Genomic DNA, 18,545 nt, shown 5'->3' with positions numbered 1-18,545 from the left:
CTTTTTATTATTTTTATTTTTTTTTGGAGAAAATGCATTCCTGTGCACAGCAAGCTGTTTGTGTGCCACAGAAGGCTTTGCAGCAGTGCTGTGCTTCCAGCTCTCTGGAATTCAGAGCCAGGCAAAAGCTGCAGCAGGAAAGAAGGGAAAATACTACCAAATCCCTCTGCCAGCCCCACTCTGCAGGAGCCCAGAGAGATTTTCCTCCTCTCCTTCCTCTCCCTGGACACCAAGCTTCCTGACCATTGGCACAGGAGGCACAGACAGCATCTGGCAATCTTTACCTTTATTCTAAGATGATTAAGCAGAAATCCAGTCAGGTGCATGTTCAGTACTCCTTGGAGCAGAGCTCCACTTGGGCTTGTTCAGCTGATGAGGGTGACTGGGCACTGTGATGAAAAATTGCCCTTGATGACCCCGTAATGCACTTTTTTTTTCTAGTGGTAAAGATCTTCAATTTTATCTTTTTGACTAAGAAGGAAAATGCATAGAATAGTAAATGTTCCCCTTGGGAAACTGGCAGGATTTGATAGAAATTATGCACTTAATATGAGGCCAGTTCAGAGTAAATTCACATGTGGATGTGTTTTGGCTGGCACAGATCTACATTTTAGGTGGGATATCTACATGAGCAAACAGGCAGCAGTCAGGAATTGTGTTTATTTTGATTTTTCAAAGTGCAGCCAGCAATGGAATAGTCCCGTGTTGTGCAGAATTAAAACCTTATTACAGAACAAGGCTCAGATTTCTGATTTATTTGCGATCTCACTCTTAAGTGCACCACTGTCTGTGCATTTGCTTCCCTGCTGCTCAGTACTGTGAAGAAAAATGGTGATAATCTCTCTGCTTATGAAAAGGAGAATGAGAAAGTTCCTGGAGCTCCTCCCCATTATCTGGCACATCTAAATGCTGTTTCCCAGCCCTGTCGTATCAGGATAATTGCCTGCTCTGCTTTAGCATTTCACTTGCACTGTCAGGAATACAAAGTGTTCTCCTCCACATGAAAGCAGGATGCTATTTCCGTGTTTTTCAAAGCCTTGCTAGCTGGAGAATGAGGCCATCTTTGATCTTAAATTTGCCACATCTGCTCCCTGGAAGGCTGCAGAGTTGTTTAGAAGCAGTTCTCAGCTTCTCGCAGTGCTCAGCCCAGGTTGTCCTCTGGGTTTTCACCATAGCTTTACCCCTGGTGACCATGGGGGGGAAAAAAAGGATCTATGGCATTGTGCAAATTCAGTTTGTCTTTCTGGGAGCTGTGGGAGTCAGTGTGATGAATAAAGGTCTAGGGAGAATTCAGTAAGACAGCTCAAGTCTCCTGGTACTGCTGGCTTATAATGACTGAAGCCATTGGCAGTGAGGGAAAATACCTTGAGTTTGCTTGGCAAAACTCAGGATTTTCCTCTCCAGGATGAGGCAGGCACCACATTCCCCAGCCACGACTTCTTCAGATGCCCAAGGAACCCAGATGAGTAAGAAATGCTTCAGTTAATGCTGAGAGAACTCATATGGGTTTGACCAATGACTTTACCCTCTGGACAGAGGACAGTGGGGGTCTGTGGAGCACCAGGTGAGATTCTGCAGGATTCCTGCCAAGGAAATGTGAACACTTCCACACAAACAGTGGAATGACACAGCTTTCACATGCACAACCCAGCAGTGCAGCAAAAAAGAGGATTAATAAATAAGTATTCAGAATAATGTTTGCAACACTGCAAAAACTGCTGCCTGATTCCAACCCAGTGAGGTGGAGGTTGGGTTGAAAGTTTTATTGTGTGGCTTCCTGACTCTTTCTGGCCCCTCTTTCTGCTGGTCTCACACCAGACATCAACACAGCAATGACAAGGAATGTTTCCCACATAGCCCCAATGACTGGAAAGTGCCAGATGAATTCTGAGTTAATCCCTCAACAATCACAGCCATGACCAATTACCATCAGAACCTGTCCCTATAGATCACACCCTAATTTAACAATAAATTGCATTAACCTCATCCATCTATTTGCAGTGATTTCCAGAAAACGTTGCCATCCATAAAGGAATCCTCCTGTGGGTTAGGTAATTACCCTGGAGAGCCAGCTTTCAGTCCTCAGCAGCAGGAGCAAATAGCATTTCTAATGAGCTGGGTATAAATAACAAGTTGGATGCTGTCAAGCATCAATATTTACTCTGCATTGGATAGAGCTGCTAACTGAATTAGCCCCTTTGCAGCGAGGGGCTGGCTTTGCATGCAATTATCATGACGTTCTCACTTGATGCCTAATTAGCTCTCTCAGCACACTATAAATAGAAAATGAACATCCAGAGATGTTGCACTGAGTGGTGCCTGTCAGTTTTCTCACATCTTCCAGGACCACCTATGCAGATATAAAATTGAGGGTCTCCTCACATTATTTTTACACAAAAGAGGAGCAAATTTAGATGCCAGGCTGGCTGACTTCTCTTTATGGGCAAAGTTCTGTAGCTGCATAATATCTGCTTGCTTAATTGAGGTAGAACAGAGATTCAGAATTTATCTACAATTATCAGCTTGCTGGACAAGTGATTTTGTACCTCTACTGCCCAATAACTGTTTTCTGTGAAAGTAAAGAAAGCTGATCAAGCATTGCAATGGTGATAGCACTAGAAATTGTAGCATTTTGGTAGTTTTACTTGAAATCAGACAAAATTATCAGATTCCTCACAAAGCAGTAGTTCTGTAGAGAACAAAGTCCAGAAAACTGTTTCATTTGGTCTTTAATGTAGCAATTCTCAATACAACATATCTATTTTAATATTTTGACATAAGTATTGACCACACGCAGTGTTAAAATATATTTGAATTATTTATTTTCACAGTTTTTAAAATATATTTTTTTATTATTTTGACACAAGGTGTGTTTTTCAGGAAATTTTAAACCCATTTATTCTGATGTTAAACGTAGCCTTTGTTTTGTTGTACGTACAAGCTTATGTGTAATGTTACATTCTAGCATGCCAGGAAAAAAAAAAAAACCCTAGCAATTTTGCACATTAGTGAAAGAGTGTTTCCAAAGCTGGAGAGCATGGTACAGTGTGATGTGTGTTTGAAAAACAGCATATGCTCATGAAATGAAAGCCTTTCCCAAAATGCAAGGCTGCAAAGGGATGTAGTTAAGATTACGCAGCAAGATTTTAGCATTTCTGAGCTGAAGTTTTTTCCACGTGGTTCTAAGACAGGAGGTTTGGAGGTTTTTTAGCTTTTTCTCTGTGATAATTTTGATGGTTTATATAGATAGCTGCTGTAGTTAGAGAAATAGATATGCTGCAGTGCCAGACAGAGGTGTGAGCGGCTGAGGACAGGGCAGGGGACAGGATTCTGTGTGGGGAAGTTTCTGCTCACACATCGTGGCACTTACTGGCCTTGGGTCACATCAGGCAGTGCTCATTTGCACTTCATTAAATTCACAGCTCTACTCTGGATGTCCATTAAACTGTCCACATGTGTATTATTTATAACACCTCATGGGTTGTGTGTTCAAAGCTGGCTGTTTATAATCATGTGTCGTTTGGCAATTTCTGTGACCATGGACAAGATATTTTCACGTGTGCATTTGGATTCAAGCTGAAAGGGGAAAATTAAATTGGATGTAGGGAAAAAGTTTTTTGCTGACACAGGTTTCTCAGTGGATGCCCCATCCTTGGAAGTGTCCAGGACGGATGGAGCTCTGAGCAACCTGGTCTAGTGGAAGGTGTCTCTGCCCATGGCAGGGCTTTGGAAGATATTTAAGTTCCCTTGCAACCCAAATAATTTTTGTGTTCATTCTAAGATTTTATGCAGGGGATACTTCACAAAAGTTTGATCATCAGTGGCAGGGATCCTCTGAAGAAGAGTTTTTCCCCTCTTAAGGATGGGGTCACAGCCCCCAAAGCTCCTCCCTGGCATGAGCAGCCTGGAGGCTGCTCCCTCACACAGAGCATCCGTCTCAGTCCATGGGGGCACAGCCACCAAAGCAACACACTCCCCTTTTCCTCTTAACTCCTCTGTTACACTGGGATGATTGAACATCTGCCTTGGGCCACTCTAACACCCTTTGCTTTTCCAGTTCCAGGTCCTCCCGCTGGAGTTAAAGCAGCTGCTGCCTCGGCCTCCACGGTTTTTGTGTCCTGGCTGCCTCCCCTGAAGCTGAACGGCATCATTCGGAAATACACGGTGTTCTGCTCACACCCCTACCCCACAGTAAGTGCCACAGCCCCTCTGTGCAGGGCTGACACTGAGCACTTGCAGGCACCAGCCCTTCATCTTCTCCCTGCTGCTTCCTCTCCCACCCTGGGCAAGGCCAAAGGGAGATCCTGGAGCTACAGAGAGAAGCGAGAGTGGAGTTTGGTTTATTCCACCCATCCATTTTTTTGTTTAAAACCCATTGCAGAGCATTAGCCCACAAATAATTTCAAAATAGACAGTTGGAGTATTTTTCCAAGGTTTGGTTAGTTTAGAATGCAACAAGTTACATTTTCCAGCACCAGCTGCACGAGCCCTGTGGCAGCTGGAGGCATGTATTTTATTTACCCTGTTTTCATCTAAGTTCCTGCCTTTTTGGCTTGGGTATTCATGTGTGAAAGAACATAATGACTTATAAACAAACATATTTGCTTGTGAATAGGCTTATTTATGCCTGGAGTATTTTCCCACTCTAGCTCTATGTGATTTTACTTGCTGAGAAAGTGACAGGAGGAAATTTGAATTGAGCATCAGGTTGTCTTTCTTCCTTTCTGAATCACAAAGAAATTTAGCAATCTTTAATCACAAGGGCCAATTTGCTCTCTCTAAATACCCCTACGTATTTATTTTCACGTGGATTGAAAAGAATACTTATTTATTTTACATCTGAGGTTTGGATTTAGGTTTTATCCAAGGTTTGGATTTCAGTTTTAAGCAGGACTTCCCACCAAAGGTGAAAAATGCAATCTTGGTTTAATAGGCAAGGAAAATATTGTTCCAGAAATTTCCAAAAATGCTTCAGGCATGTGGGAATTTCCCTTCCCCCAAGGCAGGGAATTGGAACAAGATGGTCTTTTAGATCCCTTCCAGCCCAAACCATTGTGTGATTCTCTGATTTATGTTTTGGGATTACTATCTCCTAAATCCATGAATTTCATAATTGTAGCAAGCCAAACCATCTTTAGCACACCTTTAAATGTAAACTAGCTGGAGATTTTCCATCCCAGTTCATGCTGTGATGTGCCATTTCTGTGGCACTCAGTGGGTTAAAGAGGTCAGAGTTTAGAGGACAGCTCTGAGTGGAGATCAGGCACCTCTCTGAGGGTTTGGAGAGAACACCAGATGGTGCTGCTGCCTTCTCCAGATACTTTCCATGCACAAAGCTGCAGTGCTTCTTCCTGGAGCTTTGCTAGCAACAATTTTTCCTATATTTACATCCCCAAGAAAATAAACATCCTCAGCTAAAAATCTTATTCTCTACCATGTGAGTCTCTCATATACAAAACTTCCTATTTTGTGGTTACCTTTTGGAGCACCTCAGAGATGGACAATATGACAAGAAAAGTTGTTTTGGTTTTATTTTTGCTGCTCTTGGCCTGAACAGAATTTCACTGCTGTATTTTTGTGGTGTTCATTATGCAGGGGTACGTATGAACCATCATGGAACCTTACCTTAGCCTCAGGTAGAGGCACTTGGAGATGTTTGTGATTTTTATTAATTGCTGTTGTGTCCATGGATAGTTCTGAAAGGGCTCCCTGCCCCCAGGACAGATGATCTCTAGTGGCCCTTCCAGCCTGAACCATTCTGTGATTTCATGATCCTGCTGTTACCCTCATGCAGGTGTGTGTACATATAAAGATATATATGCACACACAGATATATGTATAAATATGTTCTACATGTATCTGGGAGTCCCAGTGTTCTGCAGATCAGCAGGAGCTGTGCCTTGCAGACATCTTCTGTATCAGCCCTGTGTGCTGAGTGAGGCAGGGATCACACTGGGGGGGGTTTTCCAGAAACCAAGCTGGACATTTTTAAACAAATGCAAGCCCTCAGGACATATTTAATATAGGACACACTCCCTCAGCTTAGTTTCTAACAAAATGCTTTGTTATCTTTTTTTCTGAAATGGATTGTGAGCTAAAAAGCTGTTTTATTCAGAGCTGCTTTGCAGTGAAACAATCCTGCTGCAGAGCTGCTCAAATGCCAACACTGCTGTGCAGATACACTTAATATATCCAGGGAAGTTCTTGTTTGATTCACTGCTGGCAGAGACAAGTATTTGACAGAGGGAGAGGTCTTAAATTAGGGTGAGGAGGAGAATAAATAAAAGACCTATGTCTTTATCATTTCTTCTGCCACCATAAGTAGCAAGTGCTGTAGCTGCAGGAATGGAGCCCTAAAAACTCCATCTGTCAGTCACGGCCCTGGCTGCAAAATAACTTTGCTAAAAGTCTGCTGTTCAAGCAGAAAGGCAAACTCAGTTTTCAGGCATCCATCAGTGAGGAGAAAGAGAAAAGGACAGGGGTAAAGGTGAACTGATGGGGAGGCTGCATTCTTTGCAGATTGCATTTTATTGCTGAGAACAAAATACAATAGACTTTAGACAGGTTAACAGTCTTTTACACAAGAACACTGCTTTGGTGTTTAAGTCACCAACAGGAAAAATAATTAACTCTGTTGGTTGTATTGTGCATATTTTTATTACAAACATAACACTTATACAACCCTGCCATATTATAAAATGAAGATTTCCTGCCTCTTGCACTGTTCAGTTTGTTTGTCAAAGGCAGAAGCTTTTAAAACTTCTGCTGCCTCTGTATAGAACAAAAGGCATTTCCTCTTTAAATATTTTAAGCCCTAAGGACAGTATTTGCCTGGGATGTTTCAAACCACAAATATGATTAATGTGTGAAAAATGGAAAAGATTCTCCACTGCAGCCTATTCTCTGGCCAAGATAAAGGGCAAGCAAGGATCTAATTTCACACTGTTTAATTGTTGTGTCCATAGCATTCTACAGGCATAATTAAGCAAAACTTTCCCTTTTTTATTCTGAAAATGTAGGAAAAAAATCAGAAATATGAGACAGATCATTCTTCAAATATAAGAAACAGAATATGCCAGAATTCAAGTTAGAAAAACTGTCCTTTGTGCTAACTCATTGCTTCTACCTATTTCCTACCACATTATTGTCCAACTTTTTGTAGGATCTGGCTTCTCAAGACTACCTGTAATGGTCCCATGGTGGCCAGACTCCTTCTAAGAGTGTTTTCATTGTCCTTGTACTGGCAGGATGCTCATGGCACTCATCCTGCCCAGGTCTCAGGGGAGTGCTGGCACTGCAATCCCATCCTGGCAGGGGGATTTTCCTCCCTGATGCCACACACATGGAACACAGTTTAAATCCTAGCACAGAAATTGGGCTGCCTCAGTTCCTACTGAACTCAGGAGGCTGCTCCAGCACTTCCTGCCTTGGGCTGTAGATGTGCATCGCCAGGGGTTTTCAAAGTGCAACAGAAAAGGAGATTTGGGGGTTTTCTGAAGAGAAAAGAACAAAAAAATGGTAGTAATAATAAAAAAAATCCTTATATAAACAACCCTCCCATAAAAAACCCCCACCAATCTCTTGTTGCATTCAGGTCACTAGAATGCTTAAGGAAGAATCAATGGGATTAGATTAAATAAAATTTAGATGTCAAAAAGTGTCTGGAGAAGGTTGCTGTGACACACAGGTTAGCCAAGCTGGGAAACTTTGATCTCAGAAGAGGTAAAAAGCTGCTCCTAAAGAAGCAGGAGAGTGCTGAGGGCAGGAGAAGGAAGGTTAAGGATCAGAATTTCTTGATACAGGAAGGGATGAGAAAGTGCCTATGCACAAGGAGAGGGAATTTTTGATATGGGAAATTCTGATCTGCTTGGGGAAAAAATTACCATGAGATCCTGGTCAAATATTGAAGCAGAGGCCCAGACTGTGGGATCTCCATGCATGGAAAGCTTCAAGACTTGATTTGACACGTCCCTGAGCAACTTGATGCAATTGAGCTTGCTTTAAGAAGGGAAGTTCCTCCAGAGGAACCTTCCAACCTTAATTCTATTATTATTATATGGCAGTTTAAAACTGGAAAATTTGGTTAAAATCTGTATACAACAAGGGAAACCAGACAGTGGTAGAGTTCATGTGCAACTGTCTGAGGAAAAGAACCACATCAGAGTGACACCAAGATGTCTCAGAAGTTTAAAGTCTCCAATAAAACTCAGATGACATTATAGGCCAGTGACAGGACGGTTTGTCTTTCCCATCTGAACACATTCTGAGCACAGTCTCCCAAACAAGTTCTGCTTTTAGCTCTCACTATCAGGAAATCAGAGAGTGGGAGTGAGATCATCTTATTTCACATCTTAAGTGAGTTCCACATGAGTGGAGGAAAGACAAGAACCAACTGACTGTGTCCTGAAAAGGAAAATCACCGAGAAAGGAGAATGGTCTCCATTTATTATTATTTTATAGTGCACTTCTACTTACATGACTCCTTTCCATTAATCTCCAGGCTTTCCATGGAGAGAAAGCATAGAGTGATGCACAAATTAATGACCTGCTTTGCTGGAAACAGCAGGAAAATCCTGTTTAATGTGTTTGCTCCTTTTAGTGGGTGACCCACCAGCAGATTAGCAAAACCCAAACAGCAACAACAACCCTAATGACTACACTTTTCTAATCAACAAGTCAAAATAGACTTTAATAAATGTATTTCTGATTGGGTGATGTCATGCTATTCATTGACACCCAGATGATTTTACTGGTCTGTATTTTCTCAGCTCTTTACCTCCATTTCTAGCACACGCACCCAAAGATTGACAAATATGACAAGAATCTTGAAAAACATACAAGTTTATATTTAAAACCCAACATTTCTAATAAAAAAAATCCGTTTATTCTCTGGTCTTTAATCCTGACAGTAGTTCTGAAATGTTGGTTGATGAAGTTGTTGCTTAGCTGTGGGATTCTGCTAAGAGATGACTTGCCCCTCAAACCCACCTTTGACTTAAGTCTCAAAAGACCAGAAGCCTGAGGACTGGAAGGAGGAGAAATTCCAGAACTATTGAATCAGATGAATGGAGTGAGAATATTCCTGCAAAGATCCCAGATGATGCTGTCAGGATAAACTGGATTAGCTGGATGAGGAACCAGAGCACAAAGCAGACCCCAGTGCTGAAAAAGGGCTGATGATTAGGAATTATCTCCTAGTGCAAACCCTACAGTCAGCCCCAGGTATCTGTGGTAGAAAGAATCTTTGAAAACTCTAAACTACATTTCTGGACTTCTCCAGAGGATGTAGAAAGATCCAAAAGCTGAAAGCCCAGCAGAGATTCATGTTGGCCTGGAAATATTTCTGTGAAACAGCTGGGTTTGGAATAGGTGGTAGATGAAGAGGTGCAAAGCAGTGATGGAAAGAGGGAAATGATTTTATATTTGGCCACAGCCTAAGTCAATTTACGTGAAAACATAATCAGTATTGGAAACTGACCAACATGTGAGGTAGACAGTTACTGATCCTTTTGATTTGCTTATTTTACTCTAAGAAAGATACTCTTAAGCTTGTTAGACTTTTATATTTGTTTCATTTTATTGCTTTTATTTAAACCCGCTAAGGGGAAAATATATGGTGTGATTTAACCAGCATACACAGGAGACTCTGGGGTTGCTCTGTGGAAGGAGAGAGCAATTGCTGCTCTTGGTCTGTAATTCATAGACTCTAAGTGGGATTTAATTCATCTGACTTCAGACACCTTGAATAGAGTCACAAATATTTACTCTGGGGTCATCAAGGGTTTCCTTTCATTAAGGAAAGAAGCTAGACATCTCTGATAAACTGGATAAATCTCCTTCTGAAAGTTTCCCTTCTCTTTGTTTAGTCTAGAGAAATTATACATGCTTATCTTAAACCAGCTGATCTGCAATATAAACTAGATGTGGAAGTATATACAATTATCTTAAACCAGATCTTTAAACTATTAGCTGTCATAAATTCCCATCATCCAAGTGTTCTCCACTCAATTCTTTCAGGCAGACACAAGTTTTGTCTTCATTTTGCATAGTATCTGTCTAAATTCTAACTTTGGGTTTGCATCACACTTTCTTATCTTCATTTCATCTCCAGATTAAAGACTTGGATAAAAGAAAACTTTGGAAAATAGAGTTGATGAAATTACAAGGCAGAAATGATTTGTTGTTACATACTGTGGATCTTTCAGTGATGAGGAAGATGCTGAAAGCTTTTTGGAAAAAAAGGGAGAAGTAGCTGGCAGAAGTTGGCTAAGTAGATAAAGTTAGTGTTGAAGTGTTGAATGGAAGTTTATTTAGAATCAGCAGATTCTGTAAGGTTGAATTTTAAATATGTGCTCATTGATTTGTGTATTAAAAGCAGTATTTATCACTGTATCTATATAGCACTTTTTACAGCGTGAAGATATTTATGCTTATTAATTCCTGTGTGCTTTATTTAGCATAGAAATAGTGCATAATTTAGGGGTTATTTTAAAACCTTATATTGAACAGTATTTTAAATGTGTCTTTTTAATATACCACATGTTCTATTTTTAGCCTTTTTGTCATTGTTTCACATCTTTGGTGCCAGCTCCCAAACACAGTACATTAATTTTTTTAATTGCTTTGCCAACTTTACACTTTTTGCCTATCTTATTTTTGTCAGAGAGCAGACCTCAGGAGGGATGTGACAGAGTATAAATTGATTCTGAAGATGTGCTGGTTTATATGATTTTCAGAAGGTCTCCTTGTAAAGCCCTACCAAAACAAATTTGATATTGATTTTTTCATAAACCTCCCTTCTTGTCTCTCTACCTCGTCTCACACCCAGGGATATCAATACAGTCTGATGATAAGTCCTTGGTGTCCTGACCTTCCTGTGGTCACCAGCCTGTGACACCACACGCTGCTTCCCTCATCAAGAGCATGAGGGACTCTCCAGGAGGTGCCCCAAAGGGACAGGCAGGTGCTGGACCCTAAGTGGGCTACCTGAAAGTGCAGACAGTGGGTTTTCTTCCAGGTGTAATTCCTGGAAATGAGCATTCCAGAGCAGCTGAGGGAGCTCCAGGTGTTTATCCTGGAGAAAAGGATGCTCAGGGGCTCCCTTCTGGCTCTCCACAACTCCCTGACAGGTGGGAAGAGCCAGGTGGGGGTCAAGCTCTGCTCCTAGGACAAGAGGAAATGGCCTCAAAGTGCACCAGGAAAGATTCAGGTTGGACATCAGAATTTCTTCATGGAAAGGGAGCTCAGGCCTTGGCAGGGGCTGCCCAGGGAGCTTTGCAGTGCCCATCCCTGGAGGTGTCACCTGGACGTGGCACTCAGGGCTCTGGGCTGGGGACAAGGTGGGCATCGGGCACAGCTGGGACTCCATGGGCTGGGAGGGATTTTCCAACCTGAGTGGTTCTGTAGTTCTTTGGATTGACAGGATTTTCCTGCCAGTGGGAAGGCAGGGAGGTCCCTCTGTTCTTCCCAAAATTTCCATCTGAAACTTTCTAACATTTTAGTTCTACAATTAAGGTGAAAAAAAAAAAAAGTTACAATATTATATGGCAGCTGCATTCACTTTTGTGCACAGCTTCTGTTTCCAACAGTTACCTTCAATAATGCTGAGTGAAAAATAGATGCCACCTTCCAAAACACGAAAACATGAACCAACACCTGAACAGAAACCATTGTTAGACCAAAGTGGCAGCCAAGTGCCTTACTGGAGACCGTGTCCAGGATCAGTGGTTATTTGGAGCTTTGAGAGTCTGTCCATCTGTGAAAGGAAGGCAAAAGCCAGCAGTCCTCAAAAAAAGTACAATTTGTGACCTAGGGCAGGCTTACACATCTTTAGGGAGTTCACTGAGAGGGCACAGCAGTGATCTGTCTGCTCTTCTCAGGGATGGAGCACTTGAAGTTCATTCCCTATAAATATAGACATGTATTGATTTTTTATTACCCCAGTTTGCTTCCAAGTAGAAAGAACTTAGTGTAACCCCCAGTTCTGGATCACTTGTGAGTCCAAGAGACTCTCAAATATGATTTTTAGAATAAAACATCTCAGTACTCTCTGCCTCTTGAGTTCTGCCTTGAGTTTTGGGTCTCCCAAATCACAAAAGGACCTTGAAGTTGTAGAATGTGTCCTGGGAAGGGTCTGAAAAACAAGTCTTAGGAGCAGCAGCTGAGGGAACTGGGGCTTTTTGGTCTGGAGAAAAGAAAGTTCAGGAGGGACCTCATTGTTCTCTACAACTCCCTGAAAGGTTTTATTGAGGTGGGGTTGATCTCTTTTGCCATGTCTAAGGTGAAAGGATGAGCAGAAATGGCCTGAAGTTGCACCTGAGGAGGTTCAGAGTGGATGTTAGAAATGGAAATTCCACTGAAAGAGCAGTCAGGCCTTGAAATGAGCTAGCCAGGGAGGTTTGGAGTCACTGTCTCTGGGAGTGTTCAGGAGGAGTCTGGATGTGACCCTTGGGGACAGGGTTTGGGGTGATGCTGCTGGGGCTGGGTGATGGTGGGACTTGAAGTTCTCTTCCAGCCTTGATGATTCTGTGGTTTCCAGGAGCAGCAATGCCTGAGGTAGGGCAAGGCTGACAGTTCTGTGATGGAGTTGTACAAAAAGATGGAGATTGTTGTGTTTTTACAATGTAGCAATGAAGACTTTAATTATTCATGAGGCTCAGTGCTTGTTCTAGGCCTCATCTCCACCGGTGATTAAAGAGGGCCCAAGGAGGAGGTGATGCTGACTGATGTCAGTCTACACTGCTTATCACAAGCCCCTCCAAAGCAGAATTGTTTTGAAAAGAGCTGTTCAGAGCAGCAGAAAACGGAGCTAGAAGCCAAGTTAAAAATCAGTGTGGATCACTGGGATGGAGCGCTCAATGCACCTCCAGGCTCTCTCCCATTTAGCGGAGGAGCTGAGCCCAGAGGATGGATGTTTATTTAGAGGGACCCAGCTGTGCAAACACCATTTCACTGATTGAACTCAGGCCAGATATAACAAATTTAGTGCTGTTCTGTGGCTTGTTGTTGTGGGCGGGAGGGAGCGGCCTGAGTGTCTCTCCTGAGCCCAATTCTGCTCAGTGGCTCCATTACTGACCCGGGTAATGAAATAGAGAGGCTGCCTATTAAATTAGCAGGAGATCCAAGGCTGGGAGGGGTTGCATGTTGCATGTACACAGGAGACAGAAGCAGAATTCAGGTAGGTCTTCATGAAACAGGAAATTGATCTGGAAAAAGTTGGATAAAATTGAGCAAGAAAATGGGTATCCTGAATAACCAGCTGCAAAAGTACTGTGTAGAGAGCAATTCTCTTGATTCTTCAGAAGAGGATTTTAAGGTTATTGTGCCTCCCAAGGTGAACATTAACAGCCTTTATAATCCTGTCCTGAAAAGCCAAATGAGAATCCCTGGAATTGTTGAGTGCAGGTTTGGAAACCATGAGAAAGCTATGGACCATCTTTAGACAGTTTGAAGGATAACAGGAGATATTATTAGAGAAACTGATAGAGAAAATGGGATTTCTGGACAATGTTGAAAGCACCAGAGTTATTTAGTTGTAAAAAGATAAGGGTACTGGTGGGGAAAGGAACGATAAAACTTCATGTAGATTAAAGACTGGTGCAGAGATCAAGGTAATAATCTATTCTTCATGTTCCTAATAGACTGGAAAAGAAGCTGTGGGTTGAAACTGCAGCAGGAAAGTCAAACTAGATTAAAAAAAAACTATTTCTAATCATGAGATTAGTTAAGCAATGGAATAGGTTGAGCAGCATAGGGAGTTGCAAAATCTCCTTTTATTGCAAGTCTTCAAAATCAGGTAGGGGAAACATCTGTTTGAAATTGTGCAGACAAGGTGAACCTGGTTTAAAAAAGAAAGACTCAGGTGATCTCTCAGAGTCCTTTCAGCTCCATTTATAGATGATGCCATATTTTCGACCTAAAATTGAAGTGAAAGCACATACCCACTCTAGGTAATTGATATATTATTTATATTTATATTTAATTTTCAGCACGAGGCAGCCAATACACAGGGAACCAACATGTATATGCTCTTACTTCACAAAACAAACCACAAACCTGGGCTGTTTCTTCCTTTTCACTCATGTCCTTACAGTCTCTGTATGGCTTTCCCAGTTCATTTCCAGGTTTCCTGCAACTTGCAGAGAACAGAGATGGAGATCTGTAGTTCACTTATCTAATCAGAAGTTGTGTGGAATCAGCTGTAAGCAAGGTGCAGGCTACCTTTCACTAAATAACCTTCCAGCCCGTGGTAAATTCTATTTGTTGTCTTAACTCCCAGCTTGGGGAACTCCCTGACTGCTTGGCAAACTGTTAGAAATATATTTTTTTTCTATAGCATTCTTCTGAATTTTTCCCAGCTTGTGTTAAAAAACACAGCAAGCGAGCCAACAAATAGAACGAGCAATTAAAAATAGAAGCCAGAGGGATCAGTTTATGCACAATGCCTTTTAAACTGTGCTTTCAAGGAGTCAGAAATGCCAGGAGATGGCATGCTGCTTCAAAGTGTACAAAGAAATGCACACCAATAGGGCTGGAGTTGCAGAGGAAATTGATGTTCCCTGCACCAGCTGTTCCTCAGCATCTCTTGCCATTGCCTGGTTGGGGAAGGAGATTGACTGCATCCTGATAAAGGACTTTGATTTCATTTTACTCTTCACAGCCCTTGCTGGATTTCAGAGGCTGATCTCTGTCTCAGTGAGCTAAAGACAGAAGAAAAATTAACCCATCATCTATAAGCTGGAAAAAAAAAATAGCAGTTAGGGAAAAAAATCCCTTGACCAAGCATGTTACTGCTTCTAAGATTGAACAGCAGTTTATGTTTTATACTGGCACATGCACAGGCCAATATGTGACAAGGTGACATTCCTTTAAATATTTCTTATTTCAATTGTTTAATCTTCTCTTTGCTGACAAAGCTGCCTTTTTTTCTTCTTGTGAAATCAAAGTCTCTGGCATGTTAGGCTAATTGAAATGACAGGCAAAAGTTTAAAGTAAAATCGATTCTTTGTCACTGAAGCATCCCCAAGTGTTTAAAGGGGAATGTGAGCTGAGGAAACACAAGATGTATGTTAACCAGTTAGAAACCAAAATCTTTTGCTATAGCAGCTTGTTTTAAGAAAATGAGAGTTGTTCATTTAGTGAAGATGCATTTACTAGATTCAATTAATAAATTAAATCTGAGAATAATTGATTTTACATTTGAAATGGCCACAATGCAAATGGGTCAATGATGCTGGGAGAAAGAAAGGAGTTGAAAACAAAGCATTTTAAAAACCTTGGAGCAGAAAATCCTGCTGTTTGTCCATCATTGGAGTTCCAGTGAGAAAGAGCTGATGGTTGCTGGAATGAAAGTTAGCACTAAAGAATTTTGTGATGTTTAGCTGTTCCTAAATGCTCTATCCATGTCCCATGTCAGTCGGTGGTTTAGAAGGAACCTGTGCTAGGTAACCGCATTAATGAGTGGAGCCTAAGTGCCAGAGACAGCCTGGCCTGTTTGACTTTCAAATTAACTGTAGGAAATGCTGCCTCAAGAATATTACATTTCAGCCTCCTCTGCAATGATCAATACATTAATTTTTATGTATGACCTCACAAAGATCCAGCCTGTCAAGCTACGGGCATTTGTCCAATATTCTTGTGTAAATGTCAAGGCAGATGGTTCTCAAAACCTGCTGCAATATTTCACGTAATAAAAAGGTGTCTGCCTGCACTGACCTCTTCATACCAGAAGTGGGAACCCAGGCAAACACTGGCTAAATGGCACAAACTAATTTGGCATTTTGACAAGCAAAGGGGCAATGAGTTTGGCTAGAAAATGTGGCCAGTTCCCCCTCTGGGCTTGTTCTGAGCCTGGGGAACTTAGTGGGAGCAAGCCAATCTTCCCAGGAAAATCACTCTCCGTGGAAGGAACAAAATGTGTTTTTGTAGAAGCCTTTGCATGGTCCCTGAAGGGAGTTGAGGTGCCTGGCTTAGAGACAGATGTCTTCACTCTGGATTTCAAATGTGAGAGGAAATGAACTCCCCTCTTCCCCTGGCTGTGGGAGATGCCAGCTCAAGAACAGAGAAGTGCAGTGAGCCATTCAGCAGCTGAGACTGTCTGCCAGTTCACATGGAGAGGTGTTTAATGATATCTCAGAAACATCTCTTATTTGTTTGGAATTCACTTTGAAGGACTAGTATTCCAATGTTTTCAGGTCAATGTGCCTTTTGAAATGCTAATCAGGTGGAATTGGCCTTTACCACAAGCAGATATTTGTATATCAAAGAGTTTCCTTGCACACTTTGTCAGTCTGAACCAAGTTTAGATTTACATTGATGCGTTATTTTTAATGCTGATTCCTGCTAAAATCTTCTTTTCTACGTCATTAACCTTCTAATTATTTTTAGCCTAGTGTTAGTTAGCCGTTACCAGGCTCAGCACTGCACAGGGAAGTGAGTATTATTCATTCCAATGGTTCATTACCCCGCTATTTTTACGTGCAGGCATCACAAAGCCCATGTCAGAAATAAAAGTGGCAATATTGAGCGCTGTAACACTGTTCAGAGCTGAGATTTCCCTCCTCAGACTTCCTGTGGAGGATGTGCTGAGGCTCTCAAAGCCCCCTGGAGGGATCTCTGTGTTCCTCCACACCTTTCCCTGCCCAGGTTGCTCCAAGCAGGATGCAGAAGTTGTCGTGGATGAGCAGGGAGTGCAGAGCAGCTGGTTGGCTCTGCCACAGCCCTTGGGCCGAGGCACTTGAGTGACAGAGGAGAGACTGAACTGGCATTTCTTCCAGCACTTGTCCTTCCCTGCTAATGCAGCCAAGTGGCTGAGATGACCTTCAGCCGGGAGTCTCTGAATGGAAGTAATTTCGTGATTAAACAAAACTAGGCTTGGGGGAAGTTTGAACAGTCTATCACAGAGCGCAGTTTTATTCCTTGGTTCGCTCCACTGCTGAAGGGATAAGCCACCAAAACCCAGGAATAAGGAACACCAAAGGTTCTGGGTGACAGAAATAGTGAACTCCAGGTTTCACAGCAGATGCAGCACCGAATCCTCCATTGGGAAAATTTTGTGTAGAGCTAAATCAGTTTGTCAGAGCTGTTGATGGTAAAATTTAGGCATATTTATTCATTTCCATTGTTTATCCAACCCTGTAAAAGTAAATGGCACATAAAAGTCCTAATCTGAATAAAACCAATCTGTAAACAAGGCACAGTCACAAATTCATTGAACATGAATGGATTGCAACAAGTTCCTGTGTCTGCTCTGTTTATTGCCATGTGCCATCTGTTTGGAGCAAGCGATACTCATCCGAAGAGCCCTGAAGTAACAGGCTTTGTAGCACTCACATTTTCTCCAAATACTGCTTATTTTAGCCTGGAAACATTTGTCTCTCCCACCACAGGTGATCAGCGAGTTTGAAGCCTCTCCCGACTCATTTTCCTACAGAATCCCCAACCTGAGCCGGAATCGCCAGTACAGCGTGTGGGTGGTGGCCGTGACGGCTGCGGGAAGAGGCAACAGCAGCGAGATCATCACCGTGGAGCCACTGGCCAAAGGTACAGGGACAGAGCTGCTCAGAGCCAGCCAGGCTTCTGCCATGCTGCTTTCTGGCACAACTGGCATGTGGCCTCTCCAGCGAGGTGACAATTGCTGGAGGTTCTGCTGGAGTCAGCAGAGAGGGGATGACGTGCTCATCCAGCCTACCTTAGAAGGGAATAGATTGCTTTTTGGAGCAATTTTTATCTTCAGTTGTTGAGAACAAGGTTTGCAGATGATGCCTCTCCCCCTCTGAATATGTTTCTTTTCCTTGCTGTACAAGGTAACTTCTTTTTCATTCCTTTCCTTAGTAATATCTCTTGTGTACTCCACAAGTACCATCTTCTGTATAAAATGGTCTGATTAACATATCTAAACTCTGAACAATTGTTCTCTACTTGCATTAGCTTTGAAGTTTGCTGCTTCTATTTCAGATATGATGAAAGGATAATGTGCCTCAAATCTTGAATATTTATTTCCAGCTGTATTAGTTGTTCTATTAAAAGATATAGCTGGGGCCTGTGAATTCTGCCTTTTTGAGATGTTATGCTTGCAACATTAGAGCACCTTGGCTTGGAAATGGAGGCCTAACAATTTGAGCAGCAAAGTGAGAAGAGTCCCATCACAATCAGTCTCTACATGGGGTCTTCAAATTGATTTTTTTTTTACTACTCAACCTGGTACCATTACAGCCCGTGCCAGGATGGGCAGAGAAATGCACAGATCCCTAGAGCTGCAAAATTAGATACATTCAATTGGCTTTGCAGTTTTACAAGCCTGCTAAGTCTTCACTACGATGTTTAATGATGTAAAGATGTAAAATAAAGTGTCCTAGTACATTATGATGACAGGTTCTTTCTGAAAAGGCTTTGCTGAACTTCAGCCTAGTGCCACTGACATGAAAGTACTTTCTGCATGGAAGAGCAAACTCCATCACCATGGGAAATCTCTCTGTTCCTACCTTTAATGACGGTACATTAACATCAGAGCTGCTACCCTGGGCTGCATCAAAAGCAGTTTAGAA

At 42.1% G+C, this 18,545-nt stretch overlaps 1 protein-coding gene across 1 annotated transcript in view; it reads left to right on the top strand.

Annotated features, from left to right (window-relative positions):
* DSCAM (DS cell adhesion molecule) overlaps window positions 1-18,545 on the top strand; it is a 441,606-nt gene that overhangs the window by 363,433 nt on the left and 59,628 nt on the right. The window contains exons 20-21 of the mRNA XM_058834121.1: window positions 4,058-4,191; window positions 17,388-17,541. Coding sequence (XP_058690104.1) covers window positions 4,058-4,191; window positions 17,388-17,541 — 288 coding nt within the window. The remainder of the gene's footprint in view (window positions 1-4,057; window positions 4,192-17,387; window positions 17,542-18,545) is intronic.

The sequence above is a fragment of the Poecile atricapillus genome, chromosome 1 (assembly GCF_030490865.1).
Source record: "Poecile atricapillus isolate bPoeAtr1 chromosome 1, bPoeAtr1.hap1, whole genome shotgun sequence".
In the NCBI taxonomy this organism is placed as follows: domain Eukaryota; kingdom Metazoa; phylum Chordata; class Aves; order Passeriformes; family Paridae; genus Poecile; species Poecile atricapillus.
Note: the sequence above shows the minus strand (reverse complement) of the source record. Positions and strands in the feature narration are given on the sequence as shown.